Source organism: Stegodyphus dumicola, chromosome X2 (assembly GCF_044657685.1).
Source record: "Stegodyphus dumicola isolate Sdum_Otavi_A_Nest chromosome X2, ASM4465768v1".
Lineage (NCBI taxonomy): Eukaryota > Metazoa > Arthropoda > Arachnida > Araneae > Eresidae > Stegodyphus > Stegodyphus dumicola.
Genome location: NC_140781.1, coordinates 155,861,434 through 155,889,345, shown reverse-complemented (window position 1 = coordinate 155,889,345; position 27,912 = coordinate 155,861,434). Strand labels below are relative to the sequence as shown.

General features: G+C 33.4%; 1 protein-coding gene across 1 annotated transcript in view; it reads right to left on the bottom strand.

The window, feature by feature from the left end:
• Window positions 1-27,912, bottom strand: part of LOC118199401 (terminal nucleotidyltransferase 4B-like) — a 106,016-nt gene that overhangs the window by 24,988 nt on the left and 53,116 nt on the right. The window contains exons 3-6 of the mRNA XM_085809589.1: window positions 27,322-27,368; window positions 9,574-9,691; window positions 9,297-9,392; window positions 9,063-9,203 (exon numbers count right to left, since the gene is read on the bottom strand). Coding sequence (XP_085665715.1) covers window positions 9,063-9,203; window positions 9,297-9,392; window positions 9,574-9,691; window positions 27,322-27,368 — 402 coding nt within the window. The remainder of the gene's footprint in view (window positions 1-9,062; window positions 9,204-9,296; window positions 9,393-9,573; window positions 9,692-27,321; window positions 27,369-27,912) is intronic.

Genomic DNA, 27,912 nt, shown 5'->3' with positions numbered 1-27,912 from the left:
AGTTCTTCGAAAAATGTGCTTTTCCGGAAACTTCTAAAATGCCTTCAAATTGGCAAGAAATCACAATATATTGCCAAGGCTTGGTAGGAGGACTTCCGCTCTTATCTATAATTTTACTTAATTAATAATTTCACAGCTAACTCGGAAGTCAAAGGTCTATAATACGAGGGCTATCCAGAAAGTAGATTACGTTTTGGAATAAAAAAATAAACAAAGTATAGGAAACAAATTTTATTATATACAGATGAAAGCCACACTCAAATACTACTTTTCTACATAGTCACCATACAAATTAAGGCATTTATCGTAGCGATGTACGAGCTTGGAAATTCCTTCGTCGAAAAATTCGGCCGCCTGCGCCTTCAACCACTTCGTTACCTCTTCTTGCAGCTGTGCGTCGTCATCAAAACGCTGCATAGCCAGCCACTTCTTCATTGCTGGGAATAGGTGGAAGTCGCTCGGTGCCAGGTCGGGACTGTACGGCGGATGAGGAAACAACTCCCACTTAAAAGATTCAAGAACTTTACGAGTGACATTTGCCGTGTGGGGCCGGGCGTTGTCGTGAATCAACAAGATCTTAGAGCTCAACATTCCTCTGCGCTTGTTTTGAATTGCTCTTCTGAGTTTTTGGAGAGTTTGGCAATACCTTTGAGAGTTTATTGTAGTGCCTCTTTCCAGGAAGTCCACCAAAATTACACCTTTTCTGTCCCAAAAAACAGTCGCCATCATCTTCCTTGCCGACATTGTTTGCATGCATTTCTTGGGTTTTTGGGGAGAACTTGTGTGCCCCCACTGCATTGATTGCAATTTCGTTTCACAGTTCACATGTTTCACCCATGTTTCGTCACCAGTAACGATGCGATCGAGTAAAGAGTCACCATCCTTATGGTAAGCGTCCAAAAAGTTCAACGCTGCAGCCATTCGCTGATTTTTGTGGTCCTCTGTCAAGATTTTTGGAATCCATCTTGCACAAAACTTGTGGTAACCAAGCTTTTCGCTGATGATTTCGTGCAACAAACTTCGCGAAATTTGTGGAAAACTCAAAGAAAGTTCCGTTATTGTGAAATTTCGATTTTCACGGACTTTAGCATCGACTTTTTCGAGAAGTTCGGCGGTCACTATGCTGGGTCTCCCACTTCGATCTTCGTCGTGAACATTGGTTCGGCCATTTTGAAATCTTATGACCCACTGACGCACTCCACCTTCAGTGATAATGTTGTCCCCATACACTTCACGAAGCTGCCGATAGATTTCTATCGGTTTACAGTTTTTTGCAGTCAGAAACCTTATTACTGAGCGCACCTCGCAGCTCGCGGGATTTTCAATTAACGCAGACATTTCAAACCGTCACAGTATCTGAACGGAGCACAGCACGAACCTCTCACTAGCACGGGTAGATGCAGACTGAGCTGCGCAACGCTCTGACCCCAAGATAGCCGCGCTAGCCCCGCCCCTAGCGGACACAGACGGAAACGTAATCTACTTCCTGGATGGCCCTCGTATTATATACAAACAGACAGGCCATAAATTTCGAATTAATTATGAGTAAAATCATCAAACAAAATGAATAAACAACACTAACAAAATACATTAAAAAGAAATTATTCACATAAATTTAAAATAATATTAAATTCATTTTTCTCGCTACAGGGTCCTTTCTCAGTAGGACATACGGAGCCATTATGAGCACTTATAATACTTAACACACAAACTTTTAGTTTCATGTCACTTGAAAAACTAATCTATAACATTTCCACATATCGGTCTGACATTTTCTACAGCATGTCCTATTAAGACTGCCCAAACTCTGCCCAGCCAAGTTCCTCACTTAGGATACATAAAAAAAAAAATCTGATGTGTACACCACGACTTCCTTGTATGGAATATTAAATTAAATGCATTTTTTTCTTGCATTTCATTTAAACTTATTGGTTTGAATTAATTAAATCTACTTCGCCGACAGCGCATAAACCACAATAGAATAAATGCATTCTTTAAAATTCACTCTAGTATTTGTTTACCATAGCGACACTCTGGCACTAGATTCACTTAACAGTATTTTTGTTCATATTATAACTCAGAATGCACAAAATTTATATTATTTAAAGAATAGAATTATCTAATCATTGCCACATGTTCTATTCAAATACAATAATAAAGCTAGAACGATGTATAAAAGAAATTAAGCAAACAAAACAAAAAAGAAACAGTTTTTCACAGACGATTGAGTATTTCTCATTCATTTAATTCAGATCTCACTTTTCAAGAAGGCAAAAATACATAAAAACTCAAAACATCTAAATTAAAAATTACGAAGTAAATCTTAAACACTTATTTCCTGGAAAACATTCCAGAAAGGATTAAGCATGATTTAATTGGCAATAATAAATGAAGGCGTTATCTTTGTTGTTGCGAAGCTAAGTTTCTCTAAATTGGCGACAAATCAACTAGTCTGCTGTTTCAAATGTAAACAATCAATGGCCGCCATTAAAAAAAAAGGCTTAGCGGCACTTAAACAACTTTAAAATTGTTGACAATTCTAAAAATATTGCACACAGATTTATTAAAGGCATAAAAACCTTAACCAGAAGATAAAAACAACATAATTCAATCATTTTTAAAGCAAAAATGTACAATTTACAAACATATAAGAGTAAAGAAACTGAGATCACAGACGGGTAACAGAGTGGAGATATATATAAATATATTTATATATGTTTTGTGTGGCCGATTGCAACCAAAAAACAAGGTGCACATCTACATGTTATAGCAGACCTATATACAAAATTTCAACGTTCTGAGGTTACTCGTTTTTGAGTTATGCACGATACGTCGTACGTACATACATTCGTACAGACGCTACGAAAAATTCTCTTCAGAATTAATTTTAAAGCAGTTTTATAATTTTTTTGAAGGAAAAGAGTATTTTATTTTGTCCTTACGTACAGATATCACGCAAAAACATTGTTAAATTTCATTCGATAGCGGTCAAAATGGATATTTTCGTTGAAATATGCTGCCTGAAACTTTTCACGATTACAATACTTCCTTTTTACTTTGTACAAGGAAGTAAAAAAAGGGTCTGTGCCTATAATATCTAAGATAAACGCAAAAGAAACATGATGTCATATCCATTGCATTGACTGCAGTTTCAACCTATTTCAGTGTTTCAGTATGTGACTGATTGATATGGAATATCCAGACCACTGGATTGGATGTGGAGGTTTGGTTTTCATCAGATCTGGCACATCTGGATTTCTTCCTGTGAGGCCATCTGAATTAGCCTATTAAGACAGTTACTACAGGAAGTGACTTAGTTTCTTGCCTTTGCTGCTGTGACGTGTGTGGTCAGCCATTCCACGGTGCCACATGCATGATTTGATATGTGTGGCACATTCCAAGTCAGGAATATGTGCAGAGTTTGGTGGTTTTGAAAGGACACCCTGTACACGCAAAGCGAAATAAATATATTTTCACATCAACTAAGTTCAAGGAAAAGTTAATTACAGATGGTCTAACGAAACTTTAAATTCATACTAATGATTTATATTCTCCAGTATCAATATAGATACTATTTCTAAATCAAGTTAAGTAAGTTTTTGTACCAGAATGCATAAGAAAAAACTTTTTGGTACTTTTCCGTTTTGCCGGCGCAAACGATAAAAGTCGACAATAATGGTACAACTGATGCCAAACGGAATATCTTCGCTGGTAAACTTTTACGCTTCATTTTCAAAACAAGTCGCAGCCATTTCTTATCAGATTGATTGTTTCTTTCAATACTGGCATACAATTACATAGAATTTTTACAAATGACAGTTAAATTTTATAAACTAAGACAGGAGTCGGCAACCTGCGGCTCTTTTGTTCCATACGCAACTATTATTTATTTTATCGAAAAAAAAGAGAAGAACTAAAGAAGAGCATAGAGAATTCAATCTGGATTGGACGCAATCGTTCGCTTTCATATGCAACTCAGATAGCCTTCCGACTTGTCTCATTTGCCACAAAAAACTCACACACAATAAGAAATCAAATTTAGAGAGACACTTCACTAAAAAACATACTCAGTTTGCCAGTAAATATACAGCCGGCGAAAAAAAAAAAAAAAAGCTGTCGACGAGCTCCAAAAACAAAAACAGCAATCAAGTTCCATGTTAAGTAACTGGGCGCAATCCACAAGTAATGTTAATCTGGCAAGCTTTGCGGTATCATTAGGAATTGCAGAAAAAGGCAAAACATTCACAGATGGTGAGTATGTCAAAGATTGCTTTATACGTACATATAAAGAACTGTTTTGTGATTTCAAAAACAAGCTTTAAAAGACAGCTTTCAAAGAAATACCGCAAGTTGAGGCACTTATATTCGACACATGGAATAGTCTTCCAGATTGCTACAGTGAGGTGAAGAAGTTGGCATTTGGAGTTCTGACTATCTTCGGATCGACATATTCCTGCGAACAAGCATTCTCTTGCATGAATATAATTAAAAGTACAGTAAGAAGCCAACTAAGAAATAAAAATTTAAGAGTCGTGTTAGAAACTTAAAACAATAAGTTATGAGCCAAATTCATCCAAACTTTCTAAAACCATGGAAAGCCAACGCTCCCATTGAATTTGTTTGCTAAAATGTTAAGGCCGGAAAATTCCGTATAGAAGGTTGCCTTTCACATTCATTTATACATGAAAATTTCGGCTAGTTTTTAACGTATCTGATTTCAGTTTGGATGTATATTGGAAGAAAAGGAATCAAGGTATAAAAATGAAAGAGTCATTTTTTAATTAAAATCAAGAAAATATCACTTATTCATGACATTTTGAGGAACATTGAAATTTCAGGGCTAAACCCGTAACGCTCAGAGGGTTAAGTACAAGTTACATTGTTTAGTAAAGTTTAAATTTTCTACTTGAATAACCATGCAAACTTATCACTCCCATTGAATTTGTTTGCTCAATTGTTTGTTATTGAAGTACAAGTTAGTGTTGTAAGTAAATGTTTAATTGTTTTAATTTTTTACCGAAATAATAATTATCTAATAATGCCCTATATATATCTTCTAATTTGTTGTGAAAAACACTATTTATATATGAATAAAAAGATACTTTTTTCTTATGAATAAATAGATTAGTTTTTTTTTAATCAAAAAACTTTATTTATGCGAGTACTATTTATTGTTGGCAATAAAAAATTTCGTGGCTCTTTAAAAACTTTGAAATTTTGTAAATTGTATTTTTTGACTGTTCCTACTCGAAAGGTTGCCGAACCCTGGGATAGGGTATTCACCCAGGTGCCTGAATGCGTGACTTCATCACTTAGAAGACGTAGTTTAGATGTCATGTGACCACCCTGCACGTTTGGGGATTTCGAAGGAGCCTCCTTGAGGATTTCCACTGTTGCCATTCGTAATTTATTAAATTTCATCAAACAAAGATATTATTAAATAGATGCTCAATTTGACAACACTCATATCGAGTAAATCAAAATTATTTCAAATATAAATACACATTTCCACATTTTAGATTATTAAGTGCCTAACTCTTCCAATGAAAATTTAAATTTAAACTTATGTTTCTAGAATTTCGGCAACAGAAATTCGTCAACAGATGGTACTGCAATTAAGTCAATTAAGATGTAATCACACCGCTCACCCGAAGGCGATACAATTACATAGAATTTTTACAAAAGATAGTTAAACTTTATACCCTACGATCACTTGAGGCAATTAAGTCAATTAGGATGCAATCACACAGTTCACCCGAAGGCAAAAATATAAGAAAGGCAAAATTAAGGGTTAAATTCACCAATTCTAATGAGAATGCACTAGCGAAATAAAGACTGTGGTTTTACATAATTTCTGAGTAAGCTATTCATATGAATTGAAATAATTCTTCATTTAAACTTGTATTCCAAATTAAGATTGAACTTGAAGTTAATGTAGATAATTACTGAGAGAATTATATTTTTGTAGCGTAAGTTTACGTGAGATGAGATCACTTTGGGTCACGTGATACGAAACGACGAATCAAGATGTTGAACACTGAAAGCATAGTAAATTCTTAAATTGATGCCTTTTTACAAATTTATTGTTTTTATTTATTTGCTTTTTTACAAAATTTTAAATCAGATTAATATGTTTATGTCTTCAAAATAAAAAATTCTTAGAACTAAAGTTTTTTATGTGTATACTGTATTCTGTCGCCAACAAAGTCTGCTTGGCGAGATTTGCGCCAGTGAAATGGAAAAGTACCAACTTTTGTCATAAAGAAAACAGATAATGGACAAATTTGTTTTTATTCTAAATATGAAAATTATTAAACAGCTTTAAATACATTACCATATGGTTCCATATAAAAAAATAATGCAAGCAATACTTCTGCTTAAATATTGATACATTTCTAATATAATAAGCCAGCAGCCAAATTATTTAAAAGAGATATTTTGTCAATATTCAACTACTTATAATTTCAATATATGTATCTAAATACATCATTTTCTATTGCAAGCTAGATAACTAACGCTCTTTTTTGCAACCTGTAGATTTCATTTACAATTTTGAACTTCCAGGTCAAATAACTTATTCAAAACTTTGGATTTCTTTAAACATGCCATCATGATAAATTGTGTGCAAACTTTGCAGGCATTACCTACCTAAAAATAAAACAAGTGAATTTACTTTTAAAAGTACAGATGTTAACAGACATTATATCGAATACAAAGGATAATGAATCTTAAGTAACTAACTGCAATTAAGCATGGGAAGGACTGAAGGATTAATATGCATTTGGATGCTTCATACATGTGCAACATATGAAAAACTCCTCTGCCAAACCCAGTTCTGCAATAACATTAAAGGGATTTGTCACTGATCAGCATACAGCTTAAAAATATTTTCCAACATAAGAGAAAAACTAATTAAATGTTCAAAAATAACAACAAATGTTCACTACTAATTTATTTTTGTTATGGCAAATCACATAAGGGCTAGTCAGAAGATTCGAAGAACACTACGGATATCTTATGTATTCATGGAAGACTTTCTAAGGAAAATTTGAATGTGTTTACATTTTATGCGAGGAAGACTTAAACCCTTGTTCAACTTAATTCACGGCAAAAAATAGATACTGCGATAAACCGCAGCTTTAGCCAATGGTTGAACAATATCTACAAGACATTTAGAAACAATTCACTTTAGCTAAGAAGTTTTCAAGTAAAATGGAAACAATGTCCTGGACAGCATTAATTGGATTATGTTAAATTATGATTTTTGATAATACAGGATAAAAAAAAAACTAAACTCAGTAGCGTAACAGCCGTAGTGGGCCAATGCCTGCAGTGTCCCGAAATCTGCTTTCTTGACCATGGGCAAGCGGTGCTTGAGCATATGCTGATTAAATAGTCGGCTTGTCGCAGGACCCCCAGTGTTTAGTCCACAAGCAAACTTGGTACTCATTTTATCGATCCAAAGGATGGAAATCAAGGGATGAAAGGCTGAGTCGACCTTGCCCAGACCGGGAATCGAACCCCAGACATGTGGTATACAGGATAATTCAGAAAGAATTACATGATTTGAAATTTTTATAATTTCAAAAACTAACAGCACAGAATGATTAATAATCCATAAATGCTAATTAGTAATTTTTATTTTATAAACGTATGATGCATCTTCTTTTAGTTATATATATAATCTCAAAGGAATTATGAAAACTCCTATCAAACAAGTTTCAATATATTAATGGTTACTTTCTAAAGCAACAGAAAAGAAGTTTGAAAACCTGTTTAGTCTTGTGGGTAGTTAAAAAACCTTTCCAAACCAAATACTTTCACATATCCCCCAAAACGAAGAAGTTCCAGGGAGGGTGAAATTCAGAAACCTTGGGAAACCAGTTTTTTTAAAGGTTTATTGCATATGATTGACATTCTACTCGTACTGAATACAGTTCAAACATTGCCCCCAGGAACTTTGTTTAAGCACTGCACCAGAAAACAGAACTAAATTTTTAAGCTTCTATAAAAACAAAGGGAAATAGAAAAGGGAATGAATATCTGTATATGTCTTGCAATCAACCAACAGAATAATTTACACAAATAAAAAAATTTAATTCCTTTAACCTCTGGGCATAAAATAAAGCAACATAACAACAACACTTAAAACCAAATGGCCTACTGCGAGTTTTCCTTATAACGCAAAGCCATTATTATTTACAGTTTGTCTTTTACTAAGCACAATACCAATTTTATACATACTGGCGAATGCTCATGAAAGATGCATGGTAATAACACCATGCTTTTGCAAAAAATGTATACAAATTTTGGTACTTACGGAAAATCCCATCGTCCATTTTGAGCTATTAAAGAAAAGACGCTAAATTACGCGATTTTTCGCCCAAAATGGAAGTTTTCTTTAAATACGCAGGGTTTGGTGTAACCTTGATTACACATGTTAGTTATTATTCTTGAGTAAAGACTCCTTTTTTTCCCCCCTCTACCACACATCTTCGAAAAAAATATTAAAATTTTGAACCTACTACAGAAGAGCATGCTGTTGAATATTTCCAAAGTTATGGAACTTAGCAGCCTCAAAAAATGTGTTAATGGCAACAATATGGGGCTTTATTTTTCAAAACTGAGAAGCAACGGCATTGCAACGTTAAGGCTTGTGCGAAGAAGAGTGTCAATATGAAAGGGAACGTGGTTCCAAGGGAAAAACCTAGCAAAAATAATTGCTTTTAAAGTATATCTCCTTAATAAAAAAAATAATGGAAATATTTAATGAAAAATTAAATAAACAATAATATAATAATAAATTTGAAAGAAAAATAAGAATAGAATGTTTTTTCTTATATTTAGTAAATGGTTTTTTTTTGTTTGGTGCCGTCTCTTATGATTGACGAGATCTTCTGCAAGTACCAAAATTTTAAATTATATAAAGACTTGATAAATACCAAAAATGAACACAGAGTATTGACAAAAATAAGTATCTAAAAACACTAAATTTAAAAAAATTACACAATCAAGTATACTACTACTTATTTATTTGCAGAGTTCACATTTAAACTGATTACCTGCAAGAAGCTAATAGTAAGAAGAATCAAACTGTAAGAACTAATTCCTCCCATAAAAACTTCATTTAGATCTCTTTGTAAGAGGAACTGTTTCAGAACCAAAACAAGCTTTGGCAAAACTGGATAAGTGTGCATGAAATCCTGAAATTCCAAATGAATATTAAGGATAAATAAAATTAAAGAATTTCTAGAAATAATTAATTATAAGTGAAATGCTATTAAGTCTACACTTACTCTTATTAAGTTTGCACTTTTCACTCCATTATTCATGTTGAAACTAATATCGATTTTTGTGTCAGTTTTGGCATCAGTTAATTTGACGATAGGGACCTAAGAATTCACAAATATTCATTAGATGACTTTATAGTATAGATATAAGAATTAAGGTCGTTTTAATCGCTTAGATCTTTTATATGATATACAGAAGCTAAATTTTAAACATTAAAAACTGAATATTAAGAACATACTGAAAAACAAGAAGCACAGTAATTGTAAAGATTAAACAACTTACGGAAGCCTTATCTAGCACCTTTATTGAATGTGCTTCAGCTATATTGTTTTCTAAAAGTGCCTTTTCTAACATTCGAAAGGAGATCTCCTTCTTTTCTATGACAACTAGATCTATATCACTGAAAACATACAAACAGCTTTATGAAAAATCATTTGCAGCTGATTTGTACTAAAATAGTAATTTAGATTACAAATGGTGTCAAAAATAAATAAAATATGCCAAAATTTGCACAAAACAACTTTTGAAAATGTTATTTAAAATGAATTGCCTGATTGCTCTTAAAAAAATCCAGGGGACAGTTACTGTTTTTTTTTTTTTTTAAAAAAACCATATTTACCCCGATAAATGTCTGTTGCACCAAGTAGAAAATTTTTCATAAACCTGGGTAGCACACCGGAAGAACATTTCATAAGCATATGCTAAAGAAAATTCTTTTGCATAAAATTTATATTCTAACATTTTATTTACATTGTAAAAATTTTTCATTATACTTTAATTTAAAAATTTTAATGCCAGACAAAATAGTAAATATTGTTTTAAAATAAGGAACACAATGAAAACCCCAACCAGAGTTGGAAAATATTTAGTAAAACATGATTTCTAGCAACATAAAGGTAAAGTATTCCCTCATCGCTAAAGCTCCGTTTTTAATAGTGTGGCTGTATATGTTGTGGATGTGCCTCTCAAATCAGGGAGCGAGTTCACTTTGGTTGAAATCTGTGATACAGTGAATCAAGATGAACCAGATGGAACTAAACCATGTTTAATCCTTATGCCTTAGGTGCCACATGGTAAAGAGGATCAATCAGATAATAAAAATGATCGTAACAGATACAACAAATGGGCTTCTCTTAAAAATACTTCAGAAATTTTGACATAACAAGAAGTCTACTTATTGAACAAGACAGCAATCTTACTGAATTTTTTTTAAAAGGATAATTGCATCTACAGCTGGCATGTCAAACTCCGTATTCCCCGGGAGGGGGGGGAGTCGGCAGTGAACAATAGTGCTAATTGCAAGAAACAAGAGGCTACTTTTATTCTTAATGATATAGTGAATAAAAAAAGTCAGCAAATACATAAAAATCTTAGCTAATAACAACTGTAGTTCGGAGAGGGGGATTCTTTTTAAGCATGAAACATACAAATCCCTATGTATCTTAGGCTAATAGAGATGTATGAACAACTGAAAATGTATTCTTGTTTAATTACTGTTAGCATATGGAAAAAACGAAAATCTGAAGTTGGGTGCCTTCAGTCAGTTTAATTCCAAACCATACAACAATATAAAAACCTTTTTTACAGCTAGTTTATATCCACGAGAAAAAAACTACTACTACTACTGAACATTTACGTTAATTTTGTAATATAACTGCCTAAACTTGATGGAAATACCTATATTTGAATGACTTGCTACAAGGAAATATTTTAAAGCAAAGTAATCCATAATATGTAATATACTTGGAATTTGATTTTTTTAATGCATTAGTACATCAATTAACTTCAATAGCTTGATTAGCCAGTAATTTAATCAATCATTAATTAGATACAGCTTATACTTAGAGCTATAAACCAATTGCTATGATGATGTTAAGAGGTTGCAATTTAAGAACCAGTGTAAATGGACATTACAGCTACCTAGATGAATATTTATGTTGCATTTGAACTAGTCATTTTTTTAAGCAACACAAAACTTAACTGCTCTTCACTGTCACAATACATAAAAAAAACTTCAAAGGACAAAAGTAATTCATTAAATCATTTTTAAAGTACAAATTTTAAACTTATAAAACTGAAATGAACTAAAAAAATGTATACTTTTCCTTTCCCACTGTTGAGTAATGATGATATACTTTTTATATAAAAATATAGTATGATACTTTTATATAATATTATACAGTCAAAAGTCGTTAATCCGGACCTCAAAGCTACAAACTTTCTGCGCATGCGTCAACACATAATGCGTTTGTTGGAAAATATGACTTATTGTAACCCCTTTTTCTGCATCATCTCTCCTCCTTGAAATATTTATCTAGTTTAGTTCTTATTTTAAAGGGATATAGTAGTTACTTCTACTTCGTTTTTCACTGCCACTGTTTTTATTAAGAAGGGACTGTTTCAGCCTAATTAAGATGGAAAAACGAGTCGTGCTGATAGCCGATTGGTTGCCATGAGATGACGTCATGTCTACTTTTGGTATAAGTATCTTGCGTCGCTCTGGCTCATCCCTTCTAGTTCCTGTTTCTTGGCTCCTTGGTGTGCAGTTTCCAGCCCCTATTGGAAGACGTCTTGTGATGCATGCAGTCCAGTGATAAGTGCCGTGGTTCCAGTCTACAAGATGACTTTTCCTGGATAAGTTCCGTGGTTCCAGTCTACAGGATGACCTTTCCTGGATTCTCAAAAGAAGCTACGATGTGAGTGACTGCCGTGGGCGGCATCCATGTTCTTCACGAAGGCGGCATTTAACACAAGTTAGCGGCAATGTTTTTCTAAGCTGCGATTCCTCGTGTTTAACTACAGTGAGCGGCGTTAGGCTGGTTTTAAATTCTCTCAAGGATTTAATTTTTAGGTGCCTTCTTGACCATTAAGCATGGACTTATTGATAGTGTAGCTAATTTCATTAAAACCGCATAATTTTTGTTTAGGATATATTTTTCGCATATTGAATGCCAGTATTTTGGAGATGAGGTAAAATATTATTTAATATATGAAATTTTTGATAATGGTTATATTATAATTTTTAAGTTTCTGATATTGATTAAATTTATTCATTGTGTTTTTATTTTTTATATATTGTTAATAAATTGGTTAAGTTTAAAACCTTTTATTGTCTTCAATGTCTGCACAGCACATAACCTTAGGGAGCTTCTACTGCTACTCTTGTTAAAAGTTTATTTTTACAACTTTAAACTTTGCTTTTGCATCATTTTTGGTTATGGGCCCAGCCCCTGAGTTATCTTTAGTGCAGACTTTTGAAGTTTAAAATTAATTTAGGACTTAAGAGACTGGGGGCAGTTTTTGTTGAAATTCAAATATGGTTACTGTTAATGTTATGCATAATATTGCTAAACTTGATGCATGTAATTATTTTACATGGTCTAAACATATGAAGCTTGTCCTAAATGAGAAAAATGCATGGCTTTTGGTTAAAGGTATTGAAAAATGTCCTGATTTAAATGATGTTACGGGTATTACAAAAGAAATTGTTGCCGACTATCAAAATAGAAGTCGTTTGGCATTATCTTTGATTTATATGAATGTAAGCCCTGAATATAGACACTTAATATGCGAAATTGATCATCCGGTAGTTGCATGGAATACACTTGCCAAATATTTCCAGCCAGATTATCGATCTAGACATATGTCCTTGTTTTCAGAGTTCTTAAACTGTAAAATTAAACCAAATGAAAGTATTAGCTTCTTTTCTTCTAGATTAAAACGGTTAACTGAACAATTGGCTGATATTAATCAGGCTGTAAGAGATGTATACATATGTTTTCAGTTTCTTAGGTTCCTTCCAGAAAAATATGATCAGGTAGTTCAGAATGTTTTGAGGTGGCCAGATGAAAATTTCATATTTAAAAATGTTGAACTGGAAATACTAGCAGAGGAAACATGTCTTAATTTAAGGGAGATAGATAAGGAAAATTCCAATAAGACTATAGAAGTTCAAAGTACTCACTTTGAACCTAAATTTAAGCAGATCAAAGGGCTCAAGTGTTATAAATGTGGCTGTCCAAGTCATATTAAAAAATACTGTATAATGAAAGGTAATTTTTCCAGATCACCCTCGCCTGCTTCTTCTGTTTCCTCAACTGTATCTAGTATAAAACATCCCCTAAGTTAAGAATAAACCCAAGTTGTGTAAAGGTAATAATTCCCATGCTCAGTCCCGTTTTATAGGTCAAGCTAATGTTAACAATTTGGAGGAAAATGATGATAATTGGATTTTCGATACTGCTGCATCTCATTTTTGCAAAAATCGTGAATTGTACAATACTTTTTCTCCTGTGAAGAATGAGAATATGCTAGTAGCTGTTGATGAGGTAACTTTTCCAATTCATGGGAAGGGTACTGTTAAAATGAAATTTGGGGATAGAGTTATTTTGTTTAAAGATGTTTTACACACACCTGAACTGAGACTAAATTTAAGGCCTCATTCAATTGAGACATTTAGTGATCGTTAGCCGTCATACGTCATCAGTTGCGATTGATTTTGCTGTTTTGGTATTCAATTGAAACGCAACGATCACTCTGAGCTCGCGATCGCTCGTTCTCATAGCGATCACTTGGAACCCATCATTCCTCGGCGAAAAACGATCGAATCAATATGGCGGCTGTGTTGTTTGTGCTTTCACGAGGACAGAAATCAAGTGTGCTAATGAAAATGCTTTAGATCTGCTGAGTGAGCATCAACTTATATCAAAGTATAGGGTGTACAAGGATCCTAGCAAGGGCAGTCGACACATCATCTGTGTTGTATCCAAATTAAGTGCACTTGTTGCTAGTGGACATTGATTTAGCGTTGTGTTGTTTACATTTGTTTGATGGATTGCTACCTAATTCAGAGAAATACGCGTGGATGCACTGCATCAAATTATTCATATCGTTCCAGAAATAACTTTAGTATTTTCTATTTCCCGAGAAATGAAGAAAATGGGTAATTAATTCTTGTCCATTGGAATAGATTCCGATCGCAAGACCGTGCGCTTTTAAAGTAAGTTCAACTTCGTATGTTTGCATAATTGTTAAAAAAATAAGTGTTCATGTTTCAGCGAAATGTGTATTATCATTTAAGTATTGCTAATTAATGACAAACTGATTTATATGTACAAATTGAATATCAGAAGGTGTATAGTCAATACACAAATACTGACGGCGATAAGTAGATGCTGATGTGATTTTCTTTATTGTTATTATTGCGAAAGGACAAAGTTTAAATAATTATATTATACATTTGATTTCAATTTTGTGCGTGATTATAACTATGAAGTGCACTTTTTATTTAAATTTTAATGCGGGATTCATGGTTTAAAATCGTATGTTATTTTTTGACCTTATTATATTGTCCCCAAATCTGTCAGTCGGCCTCCAATGTAAAAAAAAAAAAAGTAAACATTGGATAATATGATTGAAATTATGCGTTATATAATGTTTCCCTTAAAGTAACATTAATATATCATATTTATATTCATTTTGAAGAAGGTAAGCATCAATTTAGGTATTTAACGAATAATTTTGACTGTATTTATACATCGTGTAGACTGTATTTCCAGCTCTTTCATTTAACTGCGATTGCTGTCAATTTATTTCCAATATATCAACATAAAATATGTTTTAAAATGCTGTACAAGCTTAGTCAGTGATTCTTAATTTAATTCAGACAATTTTTTGTGTGTAATTAAAATAATTTAATTATATATGTTACCGTAATTTACTATTTTTGATTTTAATGTTTTAGAAATTTGCTAAATCAAGTTTATTTTTGTGTGACCTTGCATCAGAGGCGCCAATGATAAATCTGTTTTGGCTTTCACTGCTAAAGTTTTTAATGAAAAAAGTATTACTGATGTAAAAGAATGAAAAAATGATATTTACTTCCTAATCAGTGCCTTATGATATTGCAATAACTTAAAAGGCTTCTTACTGTTTCTTAAGTTGCATAACGTGTTTTTATAACTTCTTGTCATCTTTATATTTTATTCGTCTATGTTATCAAATAAATATAAAAGGTATGTTTCTAATTAAAAATTCTTCCTTTCATAGCAGTGTTATGTACCATGATGTGATATGTGTTGGCGTTTATTTTATAGTTATGAACATTACAGTCATTATAGAGTTTTATGTATTTATTAAATATATGTAATCTACATCATTGTGTATTATATAATTTTCCTTTTAGAATATATTACATTGTATTTTTTGAGTTGTTAATAGAACTAGGTACATTTTTCTTTTCTTTTGCTTTAAGAGGTCTTTTGAATCACTTTTTTTTCAGTATGCAAAACTTACTTGACCTATATTTTTCACATGTATATGATTTATGTGAATGGAATGTGTCTTTTAGGTTAGCTGTTTTCATAAAGGAATTAAAATAAAATAATACCTTTGAAGAATTTTCACAGATAAAACTTTGAAACAATAGCGCGGGAAAGCCAAAGATGGCACACCAAACGTGAACTGCAACCCTAAAGAATGGTTACGAGGAGTCAACCTGCACATCTGGTAGCTCTTTCATTGGTTATTTCGAAACAAACGCAACTTCCGACCACGTGACAAACAGCATCACGCATCAAGTAACCTCTGGCAACCCCTACGAGTTCGACTGGTAGGGAAGTGTTTCAAATGAATACGAAAAATCACTCGTTTTCAAAAGTGATCACTAATGCTGGATACAACGATCGCTGTTTGAGCGATCATCGCTGTTTCAATTGAATGAGGCCTTTAATATCTGGACCTAAGATGGATATCAATGGAGCGAGATATTATGGTAAAAATGGGCAAATTAAAGTTACTAATGATGAAAATGAAACTATGTTCAAGGCTAAGTTGATAGGAAGTAACTATCATGTATTCCCGGAAATAGTGAAAAAAGGGGGCAAAATCTGTGAAATTTGAGGCATCCATAGTTCAGCATAACAATAGTGAACTATGGCATGGTCTGTTTGGTCATATAAATTATGGTGCTATTGTCAGGACTAGTATGAGACATTCAGTTCGAGGTCTTCCCGTGTTAAAATACTCACCTAATTTGTTTTGTGAACACTGCCAAATCAATAAGTAAAGACGAATCTCCTATAGACCTTTAGAAGGTATTGAAGTGAAGAGACCGCTTGAAAGGGTTTTTTCTGATGTATGGGGACCTATTAACATTCCAGGTAGGAATAGTAAACGTTATTTTGTTTCCTTTATTGACGAATATTCTCGTTATGTGGTACTGTACCCTATTGTAGAGAAAAGTCAGGTGTTTGAAGTATTTGAAAGGCATATAGCACGTGCTGAAGGATCTCTGAACCTTAGTTGAAATATTTTAGAACTGACAATGGACGAGAGTATGACAATGAACAATCCAGGTCGTATTGTAATAAAAATGGTGTAAAGCACAAATTTACAGATATATACTCTGGAACAGAATGGAGTTTGTGAGAGATTTAATCAGACAGCTCTCAACAATGTACGTGCAATTTTACATAATAGTCGAATGAGTCCTGAATTTTGGTCAGATGCAGTGATGTATTTTGCATATTCATTTAATAGAATTTGTCATAAGGGCCAAGATAGAACCCCATTCGAATTGTATACTAAGCAGAAACCATCAGTGCGTCACCTTAAGGCATTTGGAACGATTGCCTACCTGGGAATTCCTAAGGCTAAAAGAAATTCTAAGCTTGATCCAAAGGCAACGAAGGGCCGATTGATTGGATACGGTGTACAAACAAAAGGGTACAGGATTTGGTTGGAAAATGAGCAAAAGGTAGTAGAAACCCTAAATGCTACTTTTAAAGAGTCAACTGGAATGCAGAGAAGTGGCAGTGGAGCTGCACTGGGCACCCTTCCCGATTTGGAATCTGAAGAGAGGGTCGAGTTCCAATCTACTGATACTCCAGTTGGCTATTTTCCTGAAATACAGGAAAGAATCGATACAAGTGTACCCTCTTCTATACCTAGCACTGACACTCAATCTACATTGAGACAGGTAACTTGGCTTCGTAAACCTGTTCCAAGGCCAGACTCGTACAGATGTGTACTATTTTGAGAGGGGGTCTAATCAAAGACTACGATCATTAAATGACGTAGAAAGGTATTGCACTGAGCATAATATTCAGTATGATCCTACCTTGTTTGATTTCAAGGGAAGCAATACTTATAGTGGTGAAATCGACGCAACTGGCACTCCTTCAACGTCATATACCCAAGATAGCCGACTAGGGGTTTCAATTCCAAACACTTATAACCAGGCAATGAAATCCACAGAAAAGCATAAATGAATAGAGGCAATGGAAGAGGAAATGGCCACTATGCGAAAACATAAGGTATGGCATCTTGTTCCACTTCCTAAAGACAAGACTCCACTAGGTTGCAGGTGGATTTTCAACATTAAACGTGATGAATTTGGAAACATTGTTTAGCTCGTTTAGTGGCTCAGGGTTATCGGCAAATTAAGTACGATACCTATGATGAAACCTACTCGCCTGTAGTCAACTTTTCAGTAATAAGGCTCTTTTTCTCTCTCTCAGTTGCACACCTTGGATGGGCAAATATACAGTGCGATGTAAAAAGTGCCTATCTCTACGCTCCTTTATTTGAGGAAATTTACATGTCCCAACCTCAGGGTTTTGTAGAGCAAGATAAAGAAACTTTCGCGTGTCGTTTAGATAGAGCCTTGTATGGTCTGCATCAGAGTGGGCGATTATGGTACTACAAGTTGGATAGAACACTATGTAACCTAGGGTTTATCAAGTTTTAGTAGTGTAATTGTGTCTATTGTTTTAAAGATTTTGTCATTCTGTTGGTTTATGTTGATGATATTGTTGTGTTTGGAAAAAGTGAAGTTCAGGCTAAAAGGATATTAAAAGTCCTGAATTCACATTTTGATTTGAAAATTTTGGGTAAAACAAGAAAGCTTTTGGGTGTAGAATTTGAATATGAGAACAATAGTGTTTTGATTCATCAGCAATTATATATAGAAGACATAGTTGATCGATTCAAGTCTTTTAAAATACAAATTACTTCCCTTCCAATAGTTAAAGGTGTGAAATACTCAAAGTCTCAAAGTCCCAGTACACAAGAAGAAATGACTGAAATGATGAATTATCCTTATAGAAATGTTTTGGGATGTCTCTCGTTTCTTTGCAATCGTACTCGTCCGGATATAGCTTATGCTGTTAATATATTTTCTCAGTTCCAAAGCAATCCTGGTAAGTTTCACTGGAAAGGATTACTTAAACTTTTAGGATATGTTTCCAATACCAAACATTACAAACTTAAACTGGTATGCATGGAACTGAAGCTTAATATATATTCAGATTTGGATTCTGCTTCAAGCAGGCATGATATGGTGTCTATTGGTGGACAAATAGCTTTGTTGGGAGAATCACCTGTATCTTGGCATACATTTAAAGAAAGGGGAGTGAGTTTGTCTACTATGGAGGCTGAATTTATCTCCACGACTGAATCAGCAAAAGAATTAGTTTGGTTTAAGAACATTTCGGATGAATGAATTCAGTTTAAGATTGCAAGTAACTATGTTTCAAAACCAATATTGTTTGCGGATAACATGGCTGCTATATGTTTTACAAAATCACCCATTGAAAACTCAAGGACAAAACATATAGATGTAAAACTATTTTTCATTCGTGATCTATTGAACAGGGAAATTTTTTATCTAAAATATGTTCCAAGTAAAGATAATCTGGCTGATCCCATGACAAAACCGCTGACTGAACATAACTTGATAAGATTTTGTAGAGCAATTTTCTCGTGAAACTTGTTTTTGTGTGTATTTAACTTTAAGTTACGAGTTTTGTTTAGTTGAAAATAATATGTTGTAAGTCATATTATGATGAGTATCAGATGATGTAAAACTGTATAGTGTATAATGTTGTATGATTGACCGGGGCCCTGGGTAAATGTATTGAATGTATGATCATACATATGTCTTTGTATTGTTTTGTAACATGTTTTTTTTTTATTATTTTTTATTTAAAGAAAAAGAAATCCTCGTGCACCACAAAGTATCGCACGAGACTTACAAATCATAAGTGAAAAAGGCAGAATAGTAAGTAATATCATCAGTTTTCAACAATACAATGAAATCATAACAAGGAAAAAAAAAAAAAAAACACAAGTGAATACAAAAGTATAAAAATGTATAAAGAAATCATTAACAGTGTTTAAAATAAAAGTCAACAAAATCATTGAAAGCTCGGTAGGCCGAAATCGAGGATACAAAATCATAACATTTTGGCGGCCAATGAATTCCAATGAATTTCAATCTACATTTCAAAAGATTTCTTGCTTTATCAAGCAGTGGGCAATCAAAAAGCAGGTGGAAAACACTTTGCTCAACGCTAAGATTGCAATTACACAAATTGGAAGATATCAGCTTAAATCGTTCAAGATAAACATTAAACTTACCATGTCCAGACAAAAATTGCGTAACTTTAAAATTGAGCAACAAGTCCTTACTTTTCAGTCTTTCAAAAATAGTTGGGAAGAATGCTTTTGTAACAGATCCCTTATCAGAAGAGATATAATCACAGTTCCACCGCTCAATCATTTTAGCTTTGAATGTTTTTTTTAAATAAGATTTTGGAATATTTACATCAACGTTAATATCATTTTTAGTTGCATTCTTAGCAAGCCAATCAGCTCTCTCATTTCCATAATTACCCGAATGACCACGGGCAAATGTAAAAAACACTGAAATACCCCTCTTCTCCAGATCTCCGAGAGACTGCTGTATATTGACAATAATATCATTACATAAAGAGGTATTTTTAAGAGATTCCAGGGAAGAGAGTGAATCCGTACAGATTAAGTAGCTGGAACCACTTCCATTCTGGCTAATTATCCACTTGATTGCAAAATTAATACACAGAAGTTCAGAAATATATACAGTACATTCGTTTCTAATGCGAAATTGGTGACACTCAATTTCAATATCATCTTCAAAAATAACATAAGCAAAACCAACTTTATCATCAATCCTACTACCATCCGTATACAGCACAAATGAGAATGAATTAACATCAATGTCCGTACTATCCAGAATCTGTACTGGTTGTCTTACAGAAGGATGTGGTAGAACAGACAAGGGCAATAAACGACCAAAGTGAGAATTGGAGTAATTTGCAAGACTATTCTTATAATCTATAAAAAGTCAGAATAAACAAATCCAGTGGTGGAAATCCAGCAAGAGAGAAAACAGCATTGTAACTAATAGTTCGGTAACCGCTTATAACTCGCAGCAAAATTCGTCTTTGAACTCGAAGCAGGCGTTTAGAGTTAATTTTCTTTTTTAGAGACAATCCCCAAGCTCTACATCCATATGAAATAAGGGGTACAATGCCTTGTTTATAAATAATTGTGCTAACTTTCGATTTAACACCAAAACTATTACAAGCAATTCGATTCAGCCCACGCTGAAGTCTCTCACATTTATTAGAAATGTAGGAAATATGCTTTTTCCAGTTAAATTTGCTGTCCAAAAAAACACCTAGATATTTAATTTCATTCACCCTCTCAAGGGGATTGTCATTTAAAAGCAATTGATATCCTTCATAAGTAGTATTTTTTCTATCAATGAACATGGCCTTGGATTTTGCATGGTTAAACTTTAACTTAAAATCTATTGACCAATGATAAATGAAATCTATAACATCTTGGGCGAGACGAAAAGCTTTTTGCATTTCTTTTCCTTGAATACAAATCAACAAATCATCTGCAAAGGCAATGACTTCACAACTGAAGAGATCAGAAAGTTTCTGTAAGAGATCATTCATAATAATAATCCAAAGCTTGGGACCGGAAACAGAACCTTGTGGACAACCTCTTTGAGGTCGGCGAACACTTGAGGTGCCACCCAAAGTAAGCTCGACCGTCCTGTCTTTCAGCAAATCAGAAACAACATTAAACACATTTTGAGGTATCTTCATTTCTTTTAGTAAATTGAGAATAGCAGGCCACCATGCATTATCAAAAGCTCCTTCAATATCAAGAAAAATTAAAATAGTGTACAAACCTCTCATCTTACCCCTCTGTACAATGTTGCTAAGACGCAGAAGTGCATCCTCAGCACATTTTTGAGCAATGAAACCATATTGGTCAGCACTAAGAATATTTTCTTTATGTAGATGCCAAGTAATTCTGTTAGTAATTAGTTTTTCAAAACATTTACCTAAAGAAGAAAGAAGACAGATACACCTAAGATTATTCACATGTGGAACAGTGATACTTTGTTTCTTGGGTATCACAATAACAAGGGCGTTCTTCCAAGTTCGTGGAAAAGAACCAAGATTCAAACATATATTAAATAATCTATAAAAAACTGCAGGAAAAAGACGATGGAAGTATCTTATGGTTTCATTGGGAATAGAGTCCGGCCCAGGAGACCTGCCAAGCCCTAAATTACGAATTACATCATCAACCTCGGCCTGCGAAAAAGGAGGATCAATCTGAGACGCATAACTACTGCGAGCAGATGAGCGCCACTGAGTATGAAAGTCATTATCAAGTGTCACACAATCAGGAGGAAAAGCTTTATCAAGAATAGCATCGATAGTTTCCTCCAAGGAAGACGTAAAGTTACCGCTTGAAAGCTGAAGGCCCGAGATCTCAATCTTCCTCATAAAATTTTCTTTAATACCATAAGTGTACATTTTTTTCCACACATTCTCATTATTGATATCGGAAAGAAACTTCCTCCAAGACTCTAATTTGGCCTCAATAAGCATTTCATTGTATTTTTTCCTTAAATCAAGGTATTTCCGCTTGTACAAGTCCCTTATATCATTGCTAGTAGTCCTCTGGAACCTCCGTCTAGCCGCGTTGACTCTCTTTCTCATAATGGAAATTTCCAATGACCACCAAGGTACTTTTCGCCTACCAGTCCTTCTAATAGGCATAGATTTAATACATGCCCGAAAAATAACTGAAGTCATAAAATCTACAATCGCATTAAGTGAGTCAGTGCTCGAGCAAGAATCCAAACCATTAATGATCAAAGAAATATACTGTGAACAATAGTTTTCAAAATATCCCCAATTTGCTTTTTTTGTATTAAACAAAATTCTACTGACAGCAATTAAAGAAGCATCAGAAACAGATAAGTCGAATTCAATCATTGCATGATCTGACAATGATTCACAGTCCGAGAGACACCAGCGGGTAACATTTGCTAGCAAATCAGCTCCCATAATTGTGACATCTATATAGCTTGATCCCTGTTCCGAACAAAAGGTAGGGCCACAGTCCTCATTGATCACATATAAGTTATAGGAGCTGATAAAATCTCCAAGCTTGTTTCCTCGAGCATCACTGTAGGGACTAAACCACAGTTCAGACTTACTATTGGAATCCATACCCCAAATAAGCTTTGCAAGATCCTTAGCCTGGAAGACCCGACTTATTTTATGCAAATCAAATTCAATACATCGGGAGGGCTCAAAGTAGTATGAAAATAGAAAATATTTAGTATCTTTAAAAATAATATCAAGAGTCACCATATTATAATCCAAGAATCTCAAATCCAAAAAAGTAGGCAGAAATCCGGCTCGAACAACAATAGCAGCCTTTATGACCTCTGAGTTAAAATCATAGTATAACCTAAAGGAACTCGGAAAGCCAGGCATAAGACCATGATAAGAGTAAGGTTCTTGAATAAAAGCAACAGAAACATTGTTTACCTTCATATTCAAAACAAGTTGCTGAGTAGCAGCCTTACATCTATGTAAATTAATTTGAACAAATTTTAAAATAAAATTATGACTATTATCCATAATTTGTTCTTGCTATATTTTGACTTCTTATAAATTCATGACAAGAGCAACTTTCAGAAAAAGGCAAATGGCTTACATTTAATTTTTTTTCTCATCTTTTATTTTTTGATTGCGTCTAATGCAATTGATACAGACTTTCAAATTCTTATGTGGGCAATTTTTACTTTCATGTTCACGTGCACAGAAATAACAAGCACGTAGATTTTTACAGTGTTCAGCACGGTGATTATATCCTAAACAATTAAAACACCGATTAATCACGACAAAATCATCCACCGTACAGATGCTCCAAGAAATTTTTAGTCTACATTCCTGTAAAATACCTCTACGCATGTCTGGATGCACCTCAACAACTAAATGTCTCGTATTTTGAAATTTCCTTAACGTAAATCGAATTCGAGATTCACTCCATTTATTTTCAGAGGCGATAACATCTGGATTTTGATTTTTTAAAACATCGAGAACATCCTCATCCCTTATCTCATTAGGGACATTTTTTATTAAGATCGTAGGATTCCTTCGTTTGGAAGGAAAGGTAGTTAATTCCGGTGATTATACTTGAATTTCAGTTTGTATCCTTTTTAAATCATTTTCAGAGGGGCATTCTATCAATACCTTGCCATTTCCAATATTTTTTAGATTGAGAATACCCACTTTTTTCTCTACGGGATTAATTTGTAATTTAAGAATCTTCTTAATATCCTCTGACGAACGATTTTCCGAAGAAATGACAAGACCACAACTTAAAGAATTTTGTTTTGCATTCTCCACAGGAGATGGCAGCACAGCACTAGCATACGTTGGTTTTACGAAAATGTCTTTAAGACTTTCCCTACAAGCTTCACGGTAACCCAACGACTTAAGACTTAATACGTTCAAAATTCTTAGTAATCAAACACTTTAACTCACACATTGCATGCCTTGCCTCTTCACGAATATTCTGGTTCATATTACACTTTGACTCAATAGCCGTTTCAAGTTTATCATAGCAACATTTAAGCGCACTATAAAACACATCATCGTCTTCGTCCATCTTGGCATTCTTTTACTTCGTAGCACTACTCAAAAAAGTAAACAAATCGTTAAGCCAGGGTTAACCATACCGAAATCTTGCAAGAGCCATAATATTAACAATACTTCTTTTAACTTGAAACAAATTGCACAAATATAAAGCAGAGCACTTGCACAAATAAAATTATACACAATAAATAGTTTACACACATTAATTATCGCAAAATAAAGATGAAAATCAGAGCTCAAGAAAACACACACAGCAATGGCGCGAGCATGCGCAGTGCCATATTTGTAACATGTTGGACTTTCTTTTTTCTTATGGTAAAATTTTGAAAAATGGGATAAGATGTTCCCAAAGGAAAATTTTTTTTTCCTTAAAAATTTCTCAATTGAATGGAGTTGTGATATTTATTTATTCTTGTCTTGAATTTTGTAAAAATACTGGTGTTCAGTTTTTATTTCAGGTCGGAGATGATGATGTGGGGGGCATTTGTTGGAAAATATGACTTATTGTAACCCTTTTCTGCATCATCTCTCCTCCTTGAAATATTTATCTAGTTTAGTTCTTATTTTAAACGGATATAGTAGTTACTTCTACTTCGTTTTTCACTGCCACTCTTTGTATTAAGAACGGACTGTTTCAGCCTAATTAAGGTGCAAAAACGAAACTTGATGTTACGTCATCTGGAAAGCCGAGTCGTGCCGATAGCTGATTGGTTGCCGTGAGATGATGTCATGTCTACTTTTGGTATAAGTATCTTGCGTCGCTCTGGCTCATCCCTTCTAGTTCCTGTTTCTTGGCTCCTTAGTGTGCAGTTTCCAGCCCCTATTGGAAGACGTCTTGCGATGCATGCAGTCCAGTGATAAGTTCCGTGGTTCCAGTCTACAAGATGAATTTTCCTGGATATGTTCCGTGGTTCCAGTCTACAAGATGAATTTTCCTGGATATGTTCCGTGGTTCCAGTCTACAAGATGACTTTTCCTGGATTCTCAAAAGAGGCTACGATTGCCGTGGGCAGCATCCACGTTCTTCATGAAGGCGGCATTTAACACAAGTTAGCGGCGATGATTTTCTAAGCTGTGATTCCTCGTGTTTAACTACAGTGAGCGGCGTTAGGCCGGTTTTAAGTTCTCTTAAGGATTTAATTTAATTTTCAGGTGCCTTCTTGACCATTAAGCATGGACTTATTGATAGTGTAGCTAATTTCATTAAAACCGCATAATTTTTGTTTAGGATATATTTTTCGCATATTGAATGCCAGTATTTTGGAGATGAGGTAAAATATTATTTAATATATGAAATTTTTGATAATGGTTATATTATAATTTTTAAGTTTCTGATATTGATTAAATTTATTCATTGTGTTTTTATTTTTTATATATTGTTAATAAATTGGTTAAGTTTAAAACCTTTTATTGTCTTCAATGTCTGCACAGCACATAACCTTAGGGAGCTTCTACTGCTACTCTTGTTAAAAGTTTATTTTTACAACTTTAAACTTTGCTTTTGCATCATTTTTGGTTATGGGCCCAGCCCCTGAGTTATCTTTAGTGCAGACTTTTGAAGTTTAAAATTAATTTAGGACTTAAGAGACTGGGGGCAGTTTTTGTTGAAATTCAAATATGGTTACTGTTAATGTTATGCATAATATTGCTAAACTTGATGCATGTAATTATTTTACATGGTCTAACGATATGAAGTTTGTCCTAAATGAGAAAAATGCATGGCTTTTGGTTAAAGGTATTGAAAAATGTCCTGATTTAAATGATGTTAAGGGTATTACAAAAGAAATTGTTGCCGACTACCAAAATAGAAGTCGTTTGGCATTATCTTTGATTTATATGAATGTAAGCCCTGAATATAGACACTTAATATGCAAAATTGATCATCCGGTAGTTGCATGGAATACACTTGCCAAATATTTCCAGCCAGATTATCGATCTAGACATATGTCCTTGTTTTCAGAGTTCTTAAACTGTAAAATTAAACCAAATGAAACTTGCTACTCTTGTTAAAAGTTTATTTTTACAACTTTAAACTTTGGGAGGGGGGACGTTGCGGCTCGCAATGAACTGGAAGTTGATCTGTCAGCACTATCCCTATCTTCAGGGCAGATGTTTTTATTTTATTCGGCTTATAATTCCTTACTAAATGTAGTATTTCATCTCGATGTACTCCGTCTTTGATATGATTTAAATCAAATTTCTCGTCATTATAATTTGCTTCTGATAGTGAAGAAAGTGACACAGAGGTTATTGAAAACGAAAAAATTTCTATTGACAAATTACGGTATTCTCGACACAGCAATTATAGGACTTGACAGCGGAACTTTGTAACTGAACAAGAAATTATGTCTGTTTATAGAATTAAAGAGAAAGTATTATCACATAAAACGAAGCAACTTAAACAACTTACATTGAAAGAAATGTTTAATAAAGTAAACAAATAAATATTGAGCTTTTATTTTTGTAAATTTTGATACCCTTTAGATATATAACCCTTTAGATATATATTTGTTCTTTATTTCATAAATTATGGTTTCATATTTTTATTTTCATAAATTCTGCATGCCATCTTACCAGATTTAAACTGATGATCTATAATCCGGAATCGCCAAAGTCCCAACGAGTCTGGATTAAAGACTTGACTGTATTTTGATATAATATGATATAAAAACACTATTACTCTTAACAACTTTAAGTAACAATGACTATATGGTTAAGAATTTATGCTAATGTTATTTTAAGGAAAAGATTTAATCTTAATGTTATTTTAAAGAAAAGATTTAATCTTAATGTTATTTTAAAGAAAAGATTTAATCTTAAATTTCCAGAAGCATAAATATTATGGAGGAAGGGAAACCTTATAATATACAACTTAAGTATGGTACTTTGACAGTATTATCATAAAGTCAAGCGAGAGAGGAAGATGACTGAAAGGCAAAAATTCCATCAGTGAAAACACTCAATGACACATACAGTGGATTTAAATATTCTGTTCTCTCAAACATAAAACTAAAAAAAATACCTTGAAACGTAGACCTAATGAACAGATCTGGCACTCATCTGAATTAGCTAAATAAAATTTAACACATTTAATTTTCATTATTACAACATTAATGAGAATACAAAGCAGAATACCAAGTCCCCATAAGAATTTTGGAGTCAAAAGTTCAATTGCAAACTTTAATATTAAGATATTTTTCTTCAAAGAATTACAAAATGAATGATATACCTAGTAGGAAGATAAAGTCCAGTTCGAAAGCTGCCATATACTTCTACCTAAAAATAAAAGTCATTTATAATTTTCTGAATAAAGAAAGGTTACATTTAAAGTATTTTCATTCTTATAATCTTTCCCCAAAGATATAATCATAAAAATAGTATACGCATAAAACAAATGATATTGAGAGAGCAGGCTTATGAACTTCTTATTAAAAATTTTCCATTTTAACCACTGATGACTTACAAACTTTACCATGTTGCAGGAAACCTTACACTGAAATCTCATTATTTCACTTGCTTTGGCTAAAAACATTCTTTCTCTTCCTTTTCCAACACCAAATTTTCTTTTACCACACTCAAACCTTTTAATAACTAAAGTAATTATGTTCCTTCTGATATTATTATTATTACAGGTACATTACAAAAGATACCTTTTTTAAAATTTTAAATTAATCTGTCCTCAATGGCAGTTAAATAAAACCTAAGGAATAATGTATTTTATAGCTGACTACCAATATATAAGCCAAGGAAATTCTCAGCATCGTTTTTCAGATTGCATAGCTGAAATCAAGTCAAATAAAATAGTATTTATAAGAAAGAG